This window comes from Rosa chinensis, chromosome 2 (genome assembly GCF_002994745.2).
Source record: "Rosa chinensis cultivar Old Blush chromosome 2, RchiOBHm-V2, whole genome shotgun sequence".
NCBI classification, from domain to species: domain Eukaryota; kingdom Viridiplantae; phylum Streptophyta; class Magnoliopsida; order Rosales; family Rosaceae; genus Rosa; species Rosa chinensis.
In genome coordinates this window covers 12,836,784-12,859,626 of record NC_037089.1, presented here as the reverse complement: position 1 = coordinate 12,859,626, position 22,843 = coordinate 12,836,784, and the positions used below count along the sequence as shown (strand labels likewise).

Genomic DNA, 22,843 nt, shown 5'->3' with positions numbered 1-22,843 from the left:
TATCCTGGCCCAACAGACGGGGAATTTACTGTTGGTGATTTTTGCTGCAAAAAGTGAACTGATTTATAGCCTCAAAAATGAGTTTGGTGAAATTACAGAAAGAGGTTCTTCCTATTGCCACAACACCCAGCAGTGATGGACAGACTAGTATTATTCTACACAATCTGCATTTGAATAAGTTTACATCTGCTTAACTGTTGTAGCCAAGCATTCTTTCAAGAAATTGTTAAGTTCCTGAGAGTATATGTTGGGGAAAGTCCTGTAATGGTCGACGTGAGGAGATGTGCCGAAATTGAAGGACTTCACGGGTCTACCTATCTGCCTTTGCTCTGCGATGAAGGATTCGATGGACTGGTGTGGGACGACTTTATCACCCGTACTGTACAGGTAAAGCTGTGGACAATGAGGAGGGTTTGTCGAGAGGACAGAAACTACCTTGGTTAACCTCCTGCAGGAAAAAAATTATACATCTGGTTAGAGAAGTTCTGTCCATTTTCAGGAACAGCCGATTGTTAATATTTCACAGAACTACGACGCAATAAGATTACATACTTATCCACATCAGGCAACTTCAGAATGAGTGAGAACAGCTTCTCTAATACCAACAGAAGCATGGTTTCAATTGCTGGAGGTTCCTCTTCTTGCACCTTTGACAAGCTCGCTGCACCACCTCCAGAGGCATTTAATTCTTTAGTCTCAACCGCAGGTTTTGCTAAAGAGCTGCGTTTCTTCATAATCGCAGTAGAGAATCCTGCTGCCCACACCTAAAAGGTCAAAGAAAGTTATAATCTTACAACCTACAAACAGTACCACTAATGCAAAGCAATAATGACTTTCTTAATCAGCGCCATATAGATTCAATCAAATTGAATAGATATTCATAAGACAGACTATAAGAGGATGAATAAATTCTATATACGAACTTTGTAGTTGGCCAATTTGATTAAAATTCATGTCTCAGATTCAATTAGTCACAGTAGAAATTCATATCAAGAAACACATTATAGTCAGGAGTCATATTGCATTCTAACTTTCTCTCTCATTTCAGCTTCTACCAGATTGGATAGTTATCTAGCAAGCAAGTCGACTCGATAGAAAGGTCAAAACCAATCAAAAGCACAACAATCAATCTAAGCAACAGACATATTCATCAAAGTTTCAGTACTTGTGCTATTAAAAGGTAACTAATCAATCAACATTTCAAAACCCGACGTGAAAATATGATTAACCTTAGGATCAAAAGGGGCTCCAGCTCCTGAATCAACAATACACCCTTTAATCTTCTTGATCAAGTCTGGTCTATCCAGCCAAATTTCAAGTATTGCACCATATCTGCAAAAATAAACAACCATAAACAAGTTCAAAAACCCATTCCTTGCTGTCAAAATCAAGCATTACTCAATTTTCACAGCAAGAACATAAAATCAAGAGTACCTACACAAACCAACCCGTATTGCTAAAAGTGTGAAACACCAAACACCGTTCTCCGCCGCCCTCAACCCACGAAGCCAGCTCATGGGCCAGCTCCGCGACCCGCTTCTCAACCCGGTAGCCCAAATCAAACCAGAGCACCTCCTTGACGTCCACAACAAACGTCACAGCGTGAAAGCCTCGGGAATTGTACCACTCCACGTACCTCTTCAGGTGCTTGGTCTGACCCCCAAGCCAGCCCAGCAACACCACCGTCACTTCCCGCTTTTGGGCCCCCAAAGATCCCACATTTCCGTCAATGCCGCTGTGGACCGCTCGGTTCCATCTGAAACCGGCGTCGTTTTGGTACGACAGGGAGTGGTTGAAATTGGTGATCGGAAATGGAGATTGGGAAATTGAGGGGTTGAATTTGAAGGGGTTTGGATTCCAGGAAGAGGAGGAGTGAGAAAGAGCAAAAGGGGTTCTCTTTACGGCGTCGTTTAGCCGGAAATAATTGGGAAATGCAAGTGAGGGTTTTTGAGGTGGGTGAAATTTGGGGGAGAAGAAAAGAGCGGACGGCGTCGTTTTGAGGTGGCGGTTGAGGCTGAGGATTCTCAGTGGAGTCTCCATGGCGCTGATTTTGAAAATCAGTAGGAGTTGGCCACCTACCCTAATTGTAGACGAAGAGTGTCAGTATCGGCCAAAACGACGTCGCCGAGATCGAAATGAGGACTAAATAGTGAACTGGTATTCATCTTTCTTCATAAACAAGTGCATATAAGGAACAACACATATATATGTATACAAATTTGTAAATAAAAATATGGATTAAATTCTGCTTACTACCCTGTACTTTCAGGGGTTCGTCAGTTCAGTCCCTGCACTTCTAATTTAATCAGAAAAGTCCTCGCACTCTTCAATTTCATCAAATCGATCAATTTCCTCATCATTCCATCAATTTCCACTGTTTAGGTGCTGACGTATCCGGACGCCATTTGATCTGTCAGATTTGTGGGACCTTCCCACATGCAAAATTCCCAAGCTACCCCTCCAATATATCTCCCTCCCCTTTCCCACCCGAACACCTAATTCCCCAGAACCCCGTCTTCTCTTCTTCTTCTTCTTCTCAGAGCTCTTCTTCTTTTCAGCTCTTAGTTATGGTTCCTCACTTCCTCCACCGATCAACATGGCCGGAAGAAGATGAGAGAGAGACTGATAAACAAGAGAGGGTATGGGTTCATTCTTCAACCTCTCATCAATGTCCTCCCTCGCGGCCAAAGATCATGCTCACAGCAAACCTAGAAAATTTAAGTATTTGGGTGTGCGAATTAACCCAATTTGGTTGAGATGAGTCCTCTAGATTCAACTAAGATGCAGAAAAACCAAATCTGAACAAAATTCAAATCAAGATGCATGTAAACCCAACATGAAAATCAAAACCAAAGATATAGATCTCTTCCCAAATCAAAATTTCATTCTTCTACAAAATTTCGTTCTTCCCAAATCCAAATCGGAAGCTCATTACCAACCACACCCAGCCCAAGAAGTTCAAGCTCGTCTGCAGCTCCAACGGCGCATTCCACCCCCGGCCACCGTCTGGGAAGCTCCGCTACGTCGGCGGCTAGACCCGGATCATCTCCGTCGACCTGACCATTGCATTCTCCAAGCTCCAGTCGAAGATTTCCGATCTCTCCCCTAACTCCCCGACTCCGGATCGAGCTCCTGTGCCGCCCACACTTCAACTCCGACGACGACGTCCGCCACATGGTCGAGAGAGAGAGCCGAAGAGTTGAGCGACGATCAACAATTCACTTCTCTTCAGGTAACTCCAATTTTCTTCTCTTCAAATTCAATCAAGATCTAAATCCTTCCACCCCTTGTCTGATCCAATTCTTTTCTCCATAGTCAACGATTCACGATCACAACTAGGATCTCGGGTGCTGGATTTGCAGGTGAAAGAAATCTCCGATGGAATGGACGACGGTGCAGCATCTCGATCTACGACACGTCGCGCGGAGTAATAACCCCTGCAGCCTCATGTCGTCATAGACCCTGACCTGGGTGGAGGATGGGAAGGCGGTGGTTAAGAAACACAGCGACGAATCGCTGAGGAAGATGGTGTTGAAGCAGCAATTGTTGGCCAAGCAACCGTGTTTGGTCCGTGGGTTTGGTTTTGGTGAGAGTGATATGGAAGTTGGTAGCAATCATGATGAACCCCCATTTTCACTCTCATAGTCTATGGGCATTTTGGGAATTTTACATGTGGAAAGGTCCCACAAATCTGACAGATCAGACGGCGTCTGGACACATCAGCACCTAAACAGTGGAAATTGACGGAATGATGAGGAAATGGATCGATTTGATGAAATTGAAGAGTGCGAGGACTTTTTTGATTAAATTAGAAGTATAGGGACTGAACTGACGAACCCCTGAAAGTACAGGGTAGTAAGCAGAATTTAATCCTAAAAATATTTATTAAAATTTTGGGTTGTCACAGTATGCCTAGACCAATCTAAGCTCATGAATTCTTTGTACCATGTCGCGCTAGTATAAGAGTTGCTTAGTTGATTACGCCACGTCCAATTACCATAAACTAAAAGGAAGAAATAAAGATTTACATGTTTTGAGTACTTTTAATCGTTTAGACAATGATTTAGTTTTTGTCCTGTTCTACTCTAAACATGCGTTATTATTGTTGTAGTATGGGTTAATAGTGTTAAGGATTGACGCGTCCCTAATCAATGATCATGAGATGATGAAAGGTAATGAAATATTGTAAAATTGATAAAGAGAAAGTCCATATAAGTTACCAATCAATAAGCAGTTTAAAAGGAACTAAAACCAACAATAAAACAGAAAAAAACAGTGAATAGCATGAGGGAATACGAGGTATATAATGGCCAAGAACTCTGAGCTCATGAATTTTTTCTACCTTGTGGCGCTAATATAGTGTTATACTGCTTAGTTGATTAGGCCATGTCCAGTTATCATGAACTAAAAACATTCGATCCATTATTTAATTGCTTTTAATTGTCTCCTCTGTAACTTATTTCTGTCCTACTATGCCATGCCAACAGGTTAATATTATTATAGTCTTGTTTGGTAGTGGTCAGTATTGACACATTCCTAATCAATGATAAAGATATTATGAAAGATTATAAATGAAAGATGGTAAAGTTGATCAGAGGGCTAAACACATAACCAGAAAATCCGAATAAGTTAGCTATCAATAGGCAAAGTTCAAAAGGGAACTATAACCAACAGGAAAAAGAAAGAAAAAAAAAACAGTGAAGCTAAACTTATTCGAATGAGGGACTACGATCGAGGTTTATGGCCATGAACTCTGAGCCGATATATGCAAGTAGACACGGGGCTTCCATTGTTGGATCCAAACTGCAACTCCACCATGTTAACAACGGCCTCATCGCGGGCCTTCGCCACCGATCCCGACACACCAAATGTCTGAACATTGCTCTTCCGAACGTCGTAACTGAACTCGGCCAAAACAAACTCATTCTTCTTGCCATCATACCGATCATGTTGCAACCAAGCAGTGACACGGCAATCCTTGGGAGCATCGGACCTGTCATCAACAACACTATCCAAAACATGTTCAATAGTAATAGCCTCCGGCACAATAGGCTCCCTTAGCTTGACCACAACAAAGCCACTCCTCCCTTTCAAGGGAAAACACCGGCCTGGCTCTCCGAAACTAGGGCTCAACATATGAATGGCTTTATGGTGAACCCCATTCCACCACGTACTCCACCAACCAAGCCATGGCCAGTCCCTCTCATAACGAGGCTCAGAATGGTCCACAACGGTAGCACCCCAGCTAGCCGCGGAGTAGTCCGCCCTTGCGAGCCCGTCTGCCGTGCTTCTGAATCGCCTTCTCGACCCTATTGTCAATAGCTATGCGCCCAACAACGACGATCAGCTCAAGGAAAAAGAGCAAGACGGCAGAGAGAATGAGGAAGTCGAGCCAATGAGGCGATTTGTTAACGGTTGGGGCTTGGCGAGAGCGGGGAGCGGAATAAGGTGTATGGGCGGGTCTTCTAGTTTGAGCGGTGACGGCCATCTCTGTTAGTAGGAAAAAGAGTTGGAGATTTTTATAATTTTATCAAACGCGCTTTGCGCTCTCTTATAATTTTATCTTTTATCTTTTAGTTCTTATACATAGCTTATTGGTATTACTATTACCGTATTAGAACTAAAAGATAAAAGATAAAAAAATAGATAAAATATGTTAAAATTATAAAATTTGACCCATTCTCAAATTTGGGTTTGGCTTCCAACCCAATTTCGCTATTGGGCTTGGTTTCCGGCCCACCATGTTCGTTGGGATGTTGTTCAACATTTGGAATGGCTTTGGGCCCCTGCTCACTACTGGTATTGGATTTGGGACCCAGGTTTATGATATCTGTTCGTGAAAGATCGTCTGCCAACATGGTCATGTTCTGACACCCTTGACCGGCTTCAATCTTTAGGTGGGAGAGTGCCCTCATTCCGGCACCAAATTGGTTTTGGTCAATATGTGCGTTGGGGTTGCATGGGTAGTCAAACCATTGACTACTCAATTCACTACACGGCTGCAATCCGTAGTGTTTAATCAGCGCTGCGTTTCGACATTGCTGCTCTTGTCTTTTTAATTATTTGTATTTCAGATGCAATTTTTGCATCTTTTTCTTTCACTTTGTTTATTTTCTTTATTTATGTCTTTTGACATCGCATCGTTGTAATCTTTCAATTTCAATAAAGAACTGACATCATTCTACTAAAAAAAAAAAAAAAATTCATTTGCGACAATAACAAAATATTATTACTATAAAAAAATTAGCACTTAAAGATACTCTTTTGAACATGAATCGGTATAGAAATTGATTACTACTAGTTTTATAATTACTAGCCTTTTAAACCGCATACAAGCACACAAATAACATAAGATGATCATTATTCATGATATTATTTGCATTATAATTCTTCTGGGTAACTAAAAATAGTGGAAGGCTGAAAGCACAAGAACAAGTCCGGAAGCGACATCTTGAGTGTTTTTTTTTTTTTTTAGAAAATATTAGAAAACAACACTGAAAGTAAATTCAGAAGTACTGAACCCGAGACAGCGAGACTCAAAACGGTCAAAGTTTAAAACATTCAGGGCATTTAAGGGGAAGCTGTTCTTCCCAAACTGTAGGCGACAACTTCAATATTTTAACAACGTTATTTTGCGTTGCTCACGCGGAGGCTACGGTAAACGTAAACCAAATGAAAGACAAAACACCAATGCTTCAGAAAAGCCCAAAAAAGAAAAGAAAGAAAAGCAGGAATCAATGTGGTGTTCCGCTGAGGTCCCCTTCTACCGGCCAAAACGAAGGACCCTCCCGAAATTATCAAAGCAGATTTAGAAAGCACACTATAAATGTTAAAAGATGCTACAATGCCAGTGTTCAGCAGGCAAAGTGAAGACATGCACTAAATCTTCCATATGAGAGGCTGTGTCATAAGCTCATCACCTTAAATTGTCAAACTCATCATTTAGCCAGAAGTTGTGGTCCATATTTTAGGAAGAGCCCATATAGATCAGTGATTCAGGGTAGATCTGGGTGGATTCGAACCACCAGAACCCTGCTAATTGTTGAAGACTTTCAGATAATTATTTTGTTGAGCAATTCAAGTCAGCTGTAGTATGGGGATAAAAATATACAAGGATCATGAACGTTGGGAAAATACAAACTCTGGTTAACAAAATTGTTGCACTAACAGCAGGATAACAACAGATGAATTGAATGCCAACCATGCAAACCTGCTTGGTGAATTTTAAAGAGACTGCAAGAATTCAAAGCAGTTGGGCTAAAACAACAGTTGGAGTGCAGGCAAACCAGGGCAACCTCTGAATTTTAAACACAAAACAAGACCGTGAATTCAAACCAGTTGAAAAAAATCATTGAAGATAAAATTTCAAAGGACAAAATCATGAAATCAGTCGGATTTTCTACTGTGAAGAAAACGTTTCCAAGGACCAAATCACGACTCTCTGGCCATTAAAAAAATGAACCTGCAAATTCATTAAAAAAAGAAGAAAGAAGATCAAAGAAGGAAACATCGGCAAAAAAAAAAAATTTGAAGGACCAAATCATGGCTCAAAAACTACATACAAAGGGGAACAATGATTTGCAAACTGGTTAAAAAAAAAGGTTTAAAATTTAGTGGAATATATGAAAGCTGAATCATTTGATTTTCCAAGGATTTGGCTCATAGGAACTGTGCACCCATTTAAATCTCAAGATCTTGAAATCAAACACATAATCGATTTTAACTTTGAAAGGAACAATGGGACCAAATATGGCTCAAAAACAACATACACGGGAACAATGACTAAAAAAATAAAAAATAAAAAAGGAACAAAATATATATAGTAGAATATGTGAAAGCTGAAATCAGTTGATTTTCCAAAGACATCGCTCATAGGAACTGTGCACCTTTAAATCTCAAAAGGATTGAAATCAAACACAAATAATCAAATTTAACTTTCAAAGGAATTTCATTTAGGTATCAATCGCAGATAGAAATGAGTACAACCATGGTAGCAAAATGTAAAACTTCTTGTAAAAAACTTAACCATGTATCAAAATTTATTTCATTGAGATCAGGTCATATCCAAAAACCCTTTTTCATCATATAACAATCTGCACAAGTACCATGCTAACGAAAGAATATAACACAACCACCAAACAATTTAAAGGAAGAGTTCACTAATCTGGGATCATGATTGACATAACAATACATCTGAATTTAATGAATGATACTTTGAATAAATCTCATAGTGATATAATAAAACCATCAGAAAGAATAGGTTCACTTATGCTGGCTGATCATGACTTGACATATAATACATCCGAGTTCAATCAATAGATACTTAGTGAGAAATTACTTAGTGAGTCATAAGTGGCCTGGAAAGTTTAGGCATGAACAACTTAACTTTGAAGATTTACTAAAACATAACATATAACATATAAGAAAACGCAAATGAAAAGAGAAAGGTAAGTAGAGCTAAAGCTTCAAAATCCAGAATCTACACCATCAAAGTGATAGGAGCATAAATGTGATAAATATAGTGTGAAATCCCTTACACTTTTCTTAGCTATTTCCTTTAAAAAGTCTGTTTTAACTTTGTTTTTCTTTTAGGTAGTTTGTGGAGTGATTCAAGAGAAATAAGAGCTTAAAGGGAGCAATGGAGCCATGTATCATGAAGTATTGATGCAGAGGACTAAGTTTGATAAACATTTTGGCCAGAAATTACAAGGGAAGATGACGGAAATCATTGTGCAAAACAGTTGCTGCAAAGCAGAAAACTGCAGTTTCAGAATCAGCTTTCTGGGAACGGTTTTTAGGAGCAATTCTTGCATCCTTCCAGATGCACCTTTGCAGAAAGGGCCAGTGATCATTGAAGAAATGATTTTATAATTCAACAAGAGCCAAAGAACTGGTCAGAAGTGTCAACGAGGCAGCAGGAAATCAAGCACAAACTAGGCTTCCCGATAAGGCAGAAACTGTCAGCTTTTCACGAAGCTTTTTGGGAGATCTTTTCCGGCGATTTTCTTGGAGTTCTTCCAGAAGGTTATTAATCATTCTAGATGATATGATGTCATAGAGCACGTGGGAGTCAAGAACCATCCAGAAACTTGGCAAAAAGAAGTCGTTCCTTGTCCAAGAAGGAAGCTTCAAAGACAGAAATTGAATCCTAGTCAAAACAGGGCATTTTGGCCGAGATTCTTCTTTGGACGGATTTCCAGGGCATTTTTGGAAGGTTATTGCTTCTGCAAATATGAAGGAGAGTCCTATAAGGATTCCTCAAGATTTTTAGAAGATTATTATGGCTTGGAAATCATTTAATTGTGCACCAATCAGAGTAATCCTCAAGCAACTAGGGGAGGTTTTCAAAGCAGAATTGGAAAAGGAATCTTGAGGGTGCTCCACATACACATAGGGCTTCTGCAAACGTTGAAAAATACCACCCTACAGCGCCATCTCCTGCCATAAACCCTAGCACACAAAATCTTGAAATTCCGAAGTCCTCCAAGAGCAAAAACCGTGCACACCATCATCCATCTTCATCAAGCCTTGCCGTGTACCATCTTGAGGGGGGTTCTTGCGTTCAAGGCTGCCTAAAAGTGAAGTCGTGGCTCTCATCTTCTGCCCTTTACGGTTTTTATTTTCTTGTAATTCAAACTTATATGTTTCTAGTTGTGAATTTTGAGACAATGTGTGGCTAATCTACTTTTGTTAGGGGTGAGGTTTGAAGCCCCTAAGATATGTTTTTGACAATATTTTGATTCCTAGTTTTGTGATTGCTTTGTTGTGAAATTGTTTATTTGGTTTTGGTTTACAGATAACTCTTACTTGTTTATGTTCATGAATGCGTGCATAGAACATTATGAACTTGTAAGTGGGGCTAGAAATAGGTATTTTAATCTCCTAAACGGTTAATAATGCTTGTTTCAATGGTAGTAAAACCTATAGGACAATAGGTGAAACCAAATAAAAAGGATTGCATGCTAGGTAGGCGTTCCACACTAGTTTTGCATACTTGTTCAATCAAACTTCTATATGTGATTAATGCTTAGAATAAATTGTTGATAGGATAGCGTTCTATACCTTGATTGTTTATTCTAAAGGCTTAGTAATGGTGCGTTCATCTTGCTTAAGTAATCTAGGGAAGTAATAAGAACTCACGCATGCTTCATGGTTTGTTCTTGATTGAAACCTTTTTCACGACTTAGTAATTGAAACTAGGATGATAAATTTGTCTCAAGCATATTTTGGTGGTGGATTTCCGAGTTCCTAACATCTTCATCCATATCTTTTCAAACCTTAAACTCAAAATCGTTTTTCTTTACTTTATTTTCTGTTTATTTTCATTAAAAACCCAAAAACCCCCAGTTTAGTGTGTTTCAGGATTGCAACACCTCTGCAATCCTCCTCTCTGTCCCTCCTTCTTTTTCTCTTTTCTTTTTGTGTGTGACGTTTTCTTTAGTGTTAGTTTTGTTTTGTTTTGTTTTCTTTTGTGTGAATAATATTGTTACCCTCAATCTCTGGCATCGAACGATCCTTGCTTATCCTTTACTACTGACGACTACATTCTTGCAGGGTTAAATTGAGCGTCTATTTTGGGCGTATCACAAAGCTCCACTTAACTACTAACCACAAGTTCAAGGACCCAAAGCTCCACTTATCTACCACCTGAAAAGTTCAAGGGAAATTGGGATGAGCATAAACAATGCATCTGTTTTGAAAGCATAAACGATGCATCTGTTTTTTCAAAACTAAAGAATTTTACCTTGTGTTTGATCCATCAGCTCTTCCAGCCTATCCAAATGATCTTTTCCCAAGCAAAGTCGCTCTTCAGCAAATCCAAGAATGATCCATGCCGAGTAAAACTTGATCACAATGCCCATTGCAAAACGAAAAAAAAGATACACAAATAGATATAGCACATTCTCAGTTGCCATCGAAATTCCCAATGAATTCAGCGCCATAAGCACTCCTAGCAAGATCAATCTGCACAGCCCAGCCATCCACTCCATCCTAGCAGGTAGTTTCTTCAGATTCTTCCTCAACAAGAAAGTCCAGGTATAGAATACCATATAGTAACATGAGTACAAGATAACCCGAGAAGATGTATCTCCAGGACCGTCAACCTGATGCGCCTGAAAGCAAGCGCATAATTTAACCCTGAAAATATCGTTAGTAGTATAAGCAAATAGGGATCGTTCTATTCCGGGGATTGAGGGTACACCTGTCATTGTCAAACAATTAAACAATTAAAATTAAAACAAAGTATAATATTCACAAAGATATTCACAACTGTAAACATTGTACACGAAAAAGGGGGGATTTTGTTTTTGATTTCGAAAATTATCCTAAGTTAACAAAACAATTAAAATGCAAAAACATAAAAATACGAATGGAATGAGAGAACAAAGATCAAAATCGAAACATATGATTAAAATTGACTCAAACCCTAATATTGTTCATCTAAGTCATGAGAAAGGAGTTGATCATGTGAAACATTCGAAAGCAAATGAATTCCCATTTTTTACTTTTCAATGCTAATTAACCTAAGCGAAAGCACCTAGATTAATACTATCAAACATGCAATCAAACCCTAGAAAGCTAGTCAATCATGTCATGTTTAACGCATTACACATAGAGAAAGGCTATCAACTCAAGTGTACAACTTAGTATGGAAAAGTCCACCTAATTGCAATCCTCGTTAATTAAATTCGATCTTTGTACAAAACTTTTACTACTTTGATTCAAGTTTACACAAAACGAAAAGTCGATTTCATGTTCTTAAACCTAGCACCAATTATATCGAAACCCTAAGTGTTTGCAACCACATAAGATTAAAATACAAAAGTTATCTATAACTCAAATTTAATTAAACAAACCCACATAAGCAACTCTCGAATCACAATAATATGAATCTGAAAATTCTCAATTAATCATAAAAATTCCAGAAATTAATATTTGTTCAAACACATATGTCAACTAGTTCATAACCAACGAAATTCAAAGCAAAGGTTACAAAGGAGAATCGGATTACACCGTGAGATGGGGATGGTGATGAACGATTGATGTGGTGGTCTCTTGAATCTTGAAAGCAAGCTTCAAGGTTGGAGATGGATGATGGATGCTCACAGCTATGCTTCTTCTCCCTTGGCCTTGCTTGAACTCGTGGAGATGACTAGAGGATGGAGAAACTCAAGGCTATGCTAAGAAGATTTTCTGATTTTTTTCTAAAGTGTAAATTGTATGGGGGAGAGGAACCCTTGACGTTGAGAAAAGGGGAGAATATATAGGGGCACGGCTAGGGTTCTCCAAGCAATCAGAAATTTCCACATCACTTCAACCAATGGTATGATGCCAAGTAAGCTTGTGATGTGGTCCAACCAATCATAGAATGCCAAGTAAGCCTTGTGATGTGTTCCAACCAATCATAATTCTCTAAAATACCTCCCTAATATTTAATTGCCGAATTTCCTTGAAATTATTCTGATTTTCTTCATGAATTTCGGCCAACATTCCTATAGGGAATTTAGGGATGAATCTGGACGCCTTTTGAGCTTTTCCTTGGTGCACACATATTTTCCTTCCATAAATATCTCCCTTGAATCTCTCTTTCCGTCATCTCCTTGATTATTTCTGATTTTCACGTTGGCAATCACACCAATTTACTCCTCCAACAATATTTCTTTCCATAAAAATCTCCCAAGAAAATCTCTCCTTGAAATCCTCAATCAATCATCTTCAATTCCCACGTTGTCACCTTGTTTTTCCTTAAGTATTACACGGCAAATTTAATTCCCAAGGAAAATGTATTTTCCTTTTTTAAAAACTCTTCCTTGAATCCCTCCTTGCCATGTCATCTTCATCAAACTTGTCGTTCCATTTATGAACTCAATTCAGCTTATTTATTCCAAAAACCTGAAAATAGAAGCTTTCTAAAATAAGAAATGGAAAATTTCTTAAACTAAAATGGAAACTTTCTAAAAATGGAAAATAGAAACTAGAAAACGGAAACTTTCTACAATTAGGAACTTTCCCAATCAAAGAATGGAAACTTCCCTAAACAGAGTTTTAATAAGGAAATAACGCAAGAAATGTAGGGAAATAACAGTTAAAACGTCGCATTAAAATGCTCCTATCACAACCAAAATCTCCAAACCCGTCATCAGAATGCCGTCCAAGAGCATTCCAATTCTGAAATCCTTGGAGGCCTGGGCAAACTGTGAATCAAGAAAGTCATGCTGGAGACGGACCGGAATTTTAGGCATGTCGATAGCAGCAACTCCCCCTCCCACAGAAGCCCCTCCCACTCCAGAACCCAGTGTCCCAACAAAACCAACAAAACCCGGTGAAGCCCCTCCCACTCCAGAAGCCCCTCCCACCCGGTGAACCCCCTCCCACTCCAGAAGCCCCTCCCACTCCAGAACCCGGTGAAGCCCCTCCCACTCCAGAACCCGGTGAACCCCTCCCACTCCAGAAGACGGTGAAGCCCCTCCCACTCCAGAACCCGGTGAACCCCTCCCGGTGAACCCCTCCCACTCCAGAAGCCCCTCCCACTCTAGAACCCGGTGAAGCCCCTCCCACTCCAGAACCCGGTGAACCCCTCCCACTCCAGAACCCGGTGAACCCCTCCCACTCCAGAACCCCCTCCCACTCCAGAAGCCCCTCCCACTCCAGAACCCGGTGAAGCCCCTCCCACTCCAGAACCCGGTGAACCCCTCCCACTCCAGAACCCGGTGAAGCCCCTCCCACTCCAGAACCCGGTGAAGCCCCTCCCACTCCGGAAGCCCCTCCCACTCCAGAACCCGGTGAACCCCTCCCACTCCAGAACCCGGTGAACCCCTCCCACTCCAGAACCCGGTGAAGCCCCTCCACGAGCGCGGCGGATGGCTCGGACGAGGGCGCGGGCCCTCGAGAGAAGGCCAAGACGGGCACGGCGAGCCGCTACTCGGTGCGAAGCAGAGTCATCTGAGGACGACGATGACGATATGATAGCTGACCCGAAACCCACCGGGCTGTAAAACTATTGGTATTCCAATCCATCCTCATCACTGGTCTGCAGGCGGAGGACCGAGCTTCCGGCGATTGGAGAAACGCCGGCCGCTGTGTCTACTTTGTGAGGTTCCATCTTACAGATTGGTGAGGATAGGTGTTAGAGAGAAAAGGGTTCGGCGCTGTAGCTTTTAGGGTTCTGTGAAGCAGGAGAGGATCCGAGCAACTTAATGACCCATCTACCTGAGCTCTCTACGAGATGACGACACGTGTCCAAACTCATATCTAATGGCTGCAATGAATTTAGGTTTTCTGTCTCCAATTTTTTTGAGTTTTATGTTGCCGCACTCTTGGTTTCATTTCCCCGCGTTCTCTCTCTTTTGTTCTTGGCCTCTTATACTATGAAATAAAAAAACACTAGTCTTCAGTCTTTAAATTCAATGGCTGTGTGTGCGGGGAGATCTAATCAAAAGTTCAAAACTTTAGCATTGAGTCTTCTATCTTACTTTCTCCTGCATTTCATTGCTACAGGTAAGTGTAATACTCCTTTATTTTGGGTTTTCTTTTGAAAGTTCTCTCTTCATATTGTGTGTCTTAGAGTTTAGGAATTCTGCATTTGATATTGACGAAGAGGAATTCCTAATTTCTTGTTTTTTGGAAGATATCTCATTAGTTTAGTTAAGAACACTATGTTCGGTATTATGATCTAACTACTCCAAATTAAGGTTATACCAAGAGCTAGGCTAGTTCTCAAGACCTGTAAAAGTTATTTTACATGATTTTGAACATGACAATTTAACTTATTACATGTGAAATTATCTGGCGTAATCTATAAGGTTATACCAAGAGTTAGGCTAGTTCTCAAGACCTGTAAAAGTTATTTTACATGATTTTGAACATGACAATTTGACTTATTACATGTGAAATTATCTGGCGTAATCTATAGTGGTAGATTGTTATTGTGAATATCTGTCGTTGAATTGTTTTCCTCATGATCTTGATCTCATTGTTATTGTTTGATTGTTGATTGATCTGTAGCAGCATTGGCTTTAGCTTTGAAAAAAAAAATGCCTTGCTTAGTAAAGTGAAAAGTATGAGATATAGGGGACAATTGGTTTGTTGTGTTGGTTGTGTTCTATGTGTTGGTTGTTCTTTTTTAGTTGAGTAATTGTCAATTGCAGATTATTATAGTTACTATACAAGAAATTGGTTGCAGAAATTGTTCTTTTTTAGTTGAGTAATTTATATGAAATATGGTCTATTTGGTTTGTTCTTAGCAGGTTGTGCATCATTCTGTTTTGTTTTTGTAAGAGAAGAGTTCCAGGCTTACGTTTTATTTTGGATTAAATTCAGTTTACCCCCCTGAGATTTGGGGATAATTTTATGTTAGTCCCTGTCCTTTCAGTTTACTCAGTTTACCCCCCAAGCTTTCCAATTTCAATCATCCGTGTCCAATTTCTACTATTCCGTCCAATTTAGACCGTTAAGTCTGATTTTTGAGGGCTAAAATGGTCATTTCAGACAAAAAGAAAATTAAAAAAAAAATTATTTATTTTTTTCCTTTTTTTATTTTTTTTTCATAAAATTTTTTTTCCCAAATTTTTTTTTCCTTTTTATTTTATTTTATTTTATTTTTTTCTGTTTTTTTTCATTTAATTTTTTTCTATCTTTTTTTTTTATATAAATTTTGTCTTCAACCTATACACAACAAGTTATAATAGGTTTATAAAAATAAAAATATACTCTAGGTGGTTGAAAGTCGCTCGATGATCTACGATATTTATGATATATATCCGATAAATAGAAGAATTTTAGGATATATCCTTAATAAAGTGAAGAAATGTCTATGTAAAAAATAATTTACAGATAAAGTGTAAAATAGTGAGGAAATAAATTTTTTTCATTAAATTTTTTTTTCTATCTTTTTTTTTTCATTTAATTTTTTTATCTTTTTTTTTATATATATAAATTTTGTCTTCAACCTATACACCACAAGTTATAATAGGTTTATAAAAATAAAAATATACTCTAGGTGGTTTAAAGTAGCTCGATGATCTACGATATTTATGATATATATCCGATAAAGAGAAGAATTTTAGGATATATCCCCAATAAAGTGAAAAAATGTCTTTGTAAAGAATAATTTACAGAAAAAGTGTAAAATAGTGAAGAAATAAATTTTTTTCATTAAATTTTTTTTTCTATCTTTTTTTATTTATTTAATTTTTTATCTTCTTTTTTTATATATATATAAATTTTGTCTTCAACCTATACTCCACAAGTTATAATAGGTTTATAAAAACAAAAATATACTCTAGGTGGTTGAAAGTCGCTTGATGATCTACGATATTTATGATATATCTCCGATAAAGGGAAGAATTTAGGATATATCACCAATAAAGGTAAGAAATGTTTGTGTAAAAAATAAAAAATAAAAAAACAGAAAAAAAAATAAAAAATAAAAAAACAGAAAAAATAAAAAATAAAAAAACAGAGAAAAAAAATAAAAAATAAAAAAACGAAATTTTTTTTTGTCTTGAAATGACCATTTTAGCCCTGAAAAGTGAGACTTAACTTCCAAATTGGACGGAATGGACACGGTTGATTGAAATTGGAAAGCTTGGGGGGTAAACTGATTAAACTGAAAGGATAGGAATTAACATGAAATTACCCCCAAACCTCAGGGGGGTAAACTGAATTTGGCCCTTTTATTTTTATAAGAAATGGAAAGGCAATTGTGTAGTGCAGGCTTCCATACAGATTGGGGGGTTAGCTTTTTTTCTTTTCCCTCAAACCAAACACCAAGAGGGGTTGAATTGAACTTTGGGGGGTTAGCTTTTGGAAAGCTCGAAAACTGATGAGAAAAGATAGCTTACATTTGGGAGGTTAGCCAGTGTGTATGCATATTCTGCAACTTCATTATTTTACTGGTACAGAACGATACAACAACCTTTAAAGTAGAGTTTGTAATCTGAAAGTTGTGCGCACATAAATGATCATTATGGAGAATAAAGAACTAAAATTTCAGGTCCAAAATCTAAACTTTCTACAAGAACATGGGTATATAACATGAACTTAATTCAAGGCAATCCCATATTTGAATAAAAGTGATGTTAAAAATAGAAATTTAAGTAGGCCAATGAGCAATTCAATCACTAACCTGGAGGCTGGAGCAATGTAACCACAAGAACCGGCACTGACCGACATGGATTTAGCCCCTTCCAGTTGCATCAACCACCTTAGCTACTCCAAAATCCACTACTCTGGCTCCAAAAGTCCAAACAACTCAATCATTGAACAAATCAATCTAAAATGCATATCCCCAAATTCGAGGGATGAAAAACAAGCCCAAATAATTTAGTATTAATTGAAAATTGCAATGGGTCATTCATACCCAGTACCCAGGTATTAGTTGATGAAATTTTACTGGGAAGAAACCCATCATTTTGAACACCTAGCCCCAGAAATTGAACCCATCAATTGAATCCCAAGCAATTTCGTCCCATCAATTCAATCGCAACCAATCCCAGAAGGAAATTAGCAACCACCAAAACTCATAAGAACGAGTCAAAAAACTTAACAGAGAGAGAGAGAGAGAGAGCACCTGCGAAACTAGGTTTTGGATAATAAAGAGAGTATAATCTGCGAAACAGTGTCGAGGAGAGAGAATCTTCTATAGAACTTGGTTGTGATTGAGATCTCTATAATGAACAATGATTTCGAATCGGATGCGAACATGGCATTAAGGAATCGAAGCTAAAGCTAAGGACGGTAGCATCAGTGAGGACGAGGCTATGGTGTCGCCAATGCTTCTGATGGCAGTGGTTCTATGGGTTAGAGAGATAGAAGAGTTGGGAGAGTCAATGTGGCACTATGTAAACCGTTTGATGAGTTTGGACACGTGTCGTCTTCTCGTAGAGAGCTCAGGTAGCTCAGGTCATTAAGTTGCTCAGGAGAGGATCCTCTCCCCTGTGAAGCAATATAGGGAGAGAGGAGTGACAGAGATGAGGTCTGGGGACTTGATAGGGTTTTGGAGTGGAGTCACTTTTATATTTTATTTCATCTTCTTTTTTGGGCCCGGCCGGGCCCAATAAACAACACCCACCAGGAAAACAAAGCCCACATGAGTATATAAAACGTAGGGCTGGGTTCGGTACGGTACCAGACCTTCAAGGCCAAAACCACCTCCCGTATTAGAGGTTATTGGTACACAAAATGAGCTACCATTACCGGCCAGCTAAGTCGGTATACCAACTTCTCGGTATCGGTTGGTTGGGCCTCCAACCGAGTTTAAGATTGGGCCAGCTTTCAGCTACGGCCCAAATGAAAATTTTAAATCCCAAACCTGTCAGCAACTGAAAAACTGAAAGCAAATGAAAAACAATCAAATAACTTATATGAATTTAAAGGCCCAGACCATAAGCAAATGTAAAACAATCAAATAACTTATAACTCTCATCATCAGTTCATCACTTCATAATTCATATCATCACTTACAGTTCATCTCATCATCACTTACAGTTCATCTCATCATCACTTCATATATCACTTACAGTTCACACAAATGAATGAATGATACAATAACAAAGTGGACAATAGTTGAAAACAAAGTATTCAAAGACTCAAATTTCATCTCATCGTCACTTCATATTGCTTGTTGTGCTCCTTGCCTCACTCAAAGACTCAAAGTTTCTAAAAATCCATTTTAGAAACTCCAAGCAACAATAGAACCAAGATTATGGATTAGAAACTCCAAATAGAGCATGTTAGACCAAACAAGAAAAGCAACATATAAAGTAGGGAAACTCGAATCATAATGAAATTGTGAATGCTGTGGTGCATGTAAAATTGTAAATGAGTCTTGGGTTGTCATTTTCTAATTCATCTGTATTCCATTTAAAATGCTTTGCAACTCTTAGTCTCATAATCAGATAAAAGCTCTTACAAAGAGAACAACACATAGTCATCAAAATTCAAACAGAGAATTATGCATATATCGAATTATACCTTCAATGGAATAGAGTCTTGCTTACAATTCAGAGTTTCACCATCGAGAGCCACAAACTTAGTCCTTCAATTGATTTGACTTTGCCTTCTTCTCCCTCAAACATCAAACTTAGTCCTCGATGCTCTTGCTCCTCCAAGCACAAAAGAAAAACCATTAAAAGTTTAAAACCCATAACAAATTGGTAAATCTAAAGATAATATATAACATATCCAAGATCGAATTACTAAAATTGGGTAGATCAAAGTCTCGAACCTCAACTCAACAATCCAAAGCTTCTAATCCAAAACAATTGAAGCTCCGAGCTCGTACTTACCAGCAGTACTGCAGCAATTGTTCGACACTTCGACTAATGTGAATCGAATTGATTTGACGTGAAATGAAATCGAATGGGTCGAACGATTCGATTCTTCGAAGAGTTAGAGAGGCTCAGAAGTCAGAACCTCGCTCGCTCGCTCGCTCGAGAGAGAGAGAGAGAGAGAGAGAGAGAGAGAGAGAGAGAGAGAGAGAGAGAGAGAGAGAGAGAGAGAGAGAGAGAGAGAGAGAGAGAGAGAGAGAGAGAGAGAGAGAGACGAGGTGAGTCGTCGAGAGACTGAGAGAGGGACTGAGGGATTAGGGTTTGGAAAGTTTTAATCTAACGGTTGTTAGTTAATATGGAATAAAACTGAAGAAAATCAACGACTATGATTGATTATATAAGAAATATTTAAAATAATTAAATATTATATTACATATGTGGTACAGTACGGTATACTGTATTTCGTTAAGATTCAATAACGCTACCGTACCAATTACAGCCTCTCGGTTCAGTTATACCGTACCATAAGTTTAGTAACCGAGATTGACGGTAACCGACACATCCTTGGTTCGGGACGGATTCGGTTGGCTGGTTTGGATCGGTTGAATTTGCCAGCCTTATTAAAACGCCATTGCGGAAAAGCTAAATTAACAGTTTCTCTCCTCTGCCTGGACAAAATGGCGCTTCTCGGATCCAACATAGTCAGTGAGGTCAGGTTTCATGTTCCTCCTTCGATTTTGTTTACCTTTCTGGACATCATTTCAATCTCGTTTCAATTTGCTCACAATTTTGCCAATCAAGAGGTCTGTTGGAGCTGAGGCCATATATGGCTAGGGGACCTTTGTAGTTTAATGGATGTCTCTAGAACTGAACAATATAGATGCAAAACCAATTTCAGTGAATAATTTCAGCGATAGCAAAAATGATTTTGATTGGTTTTCCTTTCACAGATTAAAGCAATGATAGTGAAAAATGAAGAATAACATATATGTTGGAAAACTAATTATCTAACTGAAATATGCTTTAGCAATAGTAGTAAGAAACATACCAAGATTAAGCAGAATATGAAGAGTACTTAGTGATCACTCCAATGCATGAAAAAGGGGATCATCTCCCAACCCATTAAAGTTAATTCATTCTGCTGAATGAAAATCTTTCAACAAAATGGAAAATGCAAGTGAGATACCCTTCTGTGCACGTCGTACCAAGGAAATTGCAAGGAAACTCGTAGAATTTTTATATCACAACTCGTATAGTATTTTTATACCAAAAGACCAAAGACCTGTTCTGCTGTTCTAACTTCTGACTCTGGAATTTTTTTTGAAGAAACAGTAAATTTATATTGTAGTGAGAGTCTGTTCCGGAGCTAGGGTTTTTCTCTGCCTCCACCGTCTCTCACAACCCTCGATCTCTTTCACCATGGTCGATCAACCCATACTAAAGGTGATTTTGATGAAATGAAAAATATCATCATGCTTTTGTTTTTAATGACAATATATCATCATGCTTAGGTATCAACAAATCAATTGTTGTCGATAAACCCATCTAAAAAAATATTGGACTGAAACATTTTGAGTGTAAATTGCAGGTTATTGCTAATTATACCTAGTACTAATCTTAAAATTGCAGGTTGCTTGAATTTATTTATTATCAATCTTCATTTGCAGTTTTTTTGTTTTAAGTCAGAAAAAGAAAATAGGAATTATAAGTTATACAAAAACGTGAGGTGTGCATTTAGAAAAATGAGATGTGTAGATACAATCTCTCATTCCATATTCAAAAATTCTATGAAAGAGGAAGTACCATAAAAAGACACTGTAAATGCATCCCCCAAAAATAGGGGTATTCATATAACACACAGGTGAGCGGTCAATTTCTCCTCTTGAAGTTCGGCACTTTGATGTGAGCTCAAGAGACTTGCATTGTAACACATTACTCAAACTGTATACCATCGACTCCTCCAGCTAGAAACAGATTTTGGAACCAATGAAATAGCGTTTGAAGCTGTTTCTAACCTGCATCAAAAGTAAACAGCATCTATTAATCATTCCAATCCAAACAAGAACAGGTATACAAACCACCTTCAAAGAGAATATTCAGACAGACGGAGGGAGAGGGACACAAAAGGCACTTTGAGATTTCTTCAACTGCCTTCAGAACTTCGGTGGAACTCGTTTCCAGCACTTGACCTCCAAAAATTATCTCATCCAATACAGTATGCAACTGAAAAGAAGAAAAAACTAAGTGAGGTATAATGCTCTGAACCCATCAAGTAACTTTGAAACACAAGGCACAACATGAACATTTTCTCCGAAAACATCTCTTAAAATAATAATGATTTTACATCTCCACCCTTGTGTACGACAGTTCAGTCACACAGCAACACCAAATTCTTTAACTTAAGTTCCTGATGAATTTTGCCTCTTTTCTACTTTCAATAGAATCCCATAATTCTTAGGTATTACAAAGTTACAAACACATGCAAGATGCAACACATCACAACATTAGTCACAGCCAAATAAGAGGAGTAAACAACCTTGCTGTAATTGAGCACCACATCAAGCTCGCATACGTTCTTGAAGCATTTGTCCAATGTTTCCACAAAAACTGAAGGAATGAAAATTAAAGCAATCAAATTATCCAATCAAAGCAACATTTAATATAACGAAGCATGAGAACTAACAGTTCAACAGCAAATCACTTTAGTAATTGTATGTCCAATTATTAATAAAACAGTCTCTAAAACTAATCCAAATTCCAGTGACAGGAGTTTCCCAGTTTCTTCTAATTTGATATGAATTGCAATCAGTCAATCAGTGAACTCTATGCCAGCTATCCACTAATCTAGTAAATGCTACATACCTTGTATCAAGTCGAGCATGGCAAGCTCGTTTTCAGAACTATCGAAAACAAAGACAAAGTACAAAGTTGCAAAATGCTTGTACACAAGCCGAGTGTCCTGCACCAGAAAGAAACCGATTCATACACAGCACCCAATTCAAGCAAGCAAAGCTGATAGAACGCGATTAATTGCTTCAATTCAGATCACACAGAAACATAACAAATGAAAGAAATTGAAGAAAAAAAATTAGTTAAAATACCGGACCAAAAATAGACTCCGCATCCAGGAAATTGCTCACATTCTCAGCTCTACTGCTCAACACTGCAGCAAAACAAAAATCCAAATTTAAAACCTAATTTATAGTAGAGAACCAGATTGATTATACAGAAGAAACAAAAAAAAATATGTAAATTACGAGAGAGAAAGAACCTCCATAGACGCTGCGTATTAGCTCCTGTTGCTTCTCCACAGGCTGACCTCAAAAAACTGGAAATATCAGCCAATTTTTCTACACAAAAATCTTAATAAACCAAAAAAAAAAATGCAGAAAATAACAGGAAAAAACGAAAACAGAAGGACCTGAAATTCGTAGAACTTAGCAAGGCGAGGCTTGCCCTGAGTATTTATCACCATCACCGCTCGTATCATCTTCTCCACCACTTCTGAGTTTCCGATCAAAATTCAGATGAAGATCCACACTTGTATATATATACACTCTGGTAAAATCAGT

The 22,843-nt window shown here is 38.3% G+C and overlaps 3 protein-coding genes across 7 annotated transcripts; all 3 read right to left on the bottom strand.

The window, feature by feature from the left end:
* Nucleotides 1–32: 32 nt before the first annotated feature.
* Nucleotides 33–2,147, bottom strand: LOC112190491 (transmembrane protein 53). Of its 2 annotated transcripts, none has more exons than XM_024329922.2 (4): nucleotides 1,439–2,147; nucleotides 1,230–1,332; nucleotides 553–764; nucleotides 33–448 (listed from the first exon to the last, which is right to left on the bottom strand). In XM_024329922.2, the coding sequence occupies exons 1-4, from the start codon at nucleotides 2,038–2,040 to the stop codon at nucleotides 181–183; spliced, it is 1,185 nt and encodes a 394-aa protein (XP_024185690.1). In that variant the 5' UTR covers nucleotides 2,041–2,147; the 3' UTR covers nucleotides 33–180. The 2 variants fall into 2 exon arrangements, with proteins under 2 accessions (XP_024185690.1, XP_024185691.1); XM_024329923.2 differs by having other exon boundaries at nucleotides 1,435–1,570.
* Nucleotides 2,148–4,725: 2,578 nt separating this feature from the next.
* Nucleotides 4,726–5,915, bottom strand: LOC112183714 (SUN domain-containing protein 2). The gene is made up of 3 exons (XM_024322062.1): nucleotides 5,707–5,915; nucleotides 5,611–5,620; nucleotides 4,726–5,322 (listed from the first exon to the last, which is right to left on the bottom strand). Exons 1-3 carry the CDS (start codon nucleotides 5,913–5,915, stop codon nucleotides 4,726–4,728), a joined length of 816 nt encoding a protein of 271 aa, XP_024177830.1.
* A 15,068-nt stretch (nucleotides 5,916–20,983) lies between these two features.
* Nucleotides 20,984–22,834, bottom strand: LOC112190496 (AP-3 complex subunit sigma). 4 transcript variants are annotated; one of them, XM_040515615.1, is made up of 7 exons: nucleotides 22,693–22,834; nucleotides 22,543–22,585; nucleotides 22,373–22,434; nucleotides 22,134–22,230; nucleotides 21,808–21,878; nucleotides 21,353–21,494; nucleotides 20,984–21,286 (listed from the first exon to the last, which is right to left on the bottom strand). In XM_040515615.1, the coding sequence occupies exons 1-7, from the start codon at nucleotides 22,759–22,761 to the stop codon at nucleotides 21,282–21,284; spliced, it is 489 nt and encodes a 162-aa protein (XP_040371549.1). In that variant the 5' UTR covers nucleotides 22,762–22,834; the 3' UTR covers nucleotides 20,984–21,281. The 4 variants fall into 4 exon arrangements, with proteins under 4 accessions (XP_040371549.1, XP_024185699.1, XP_024185698.1 ...); XM_024329931.2 differs by having other exon boundaries at nucleotides 21,378–21,494; XM_024329930.2 differs by having other exon boundaries at nucleotides 21,403–21,494.
* Nucleotides 22,835–22,843: the final 9 nt, after the last annotated feature.

Bases quoted from the DNA above. Each gene is read 5' to 3' on its own strand.
- LOC112190496 (XM_040515614.1), bottom strand. From the start codon at position 22,761: ATGATACGAGCGGTGATGGTGATAAATACTCAGGGCAAGCCTCGCCTT. The intron at 21,879-22,133 runs GTATGTAGCATT...TCATTCCTTCAG, and splicing joins CATGCTCGACTTGATACAAG to TTTTTGTGGAAACATTGGAC. The intron at 21,495-21,807 runs GTTGTTTACTCC...TCTTCTTTTCAG, and splicing joins TGGTGCTCAATTACAGCAAG to TTGCATACTGTATTGGATGA.
- LOC112190491 (XM_024329922.2), bottom strand. From the start codon at position 2,040: ATGGAGACTCCACTGAGAATCCTCAGCCTCAACCGCCACCTCAAAACG. The intron at 1,333-1,438 runs GTAGGTACTCTT...TTATTTTTGCAG, and splicing joins AGCAATACGGGTTGGTTTGT to ATATGGTGCAATACTTGAAA. The intron at 765-1,229 runs GTTAATCATATT...TTGACCTTTTAG, and splicing joins GAGCCCCTTTTGATCCTAAG to GTGTGGGCAGCAGGATTCTC.
- LOC112183714 (XM_024322062.1), bottom strand. From the start codon at position 5,915: ATGAGGGCACTCTCCCACCTAAAGATTGAAGCCGGTCAAGGGTGTCAG.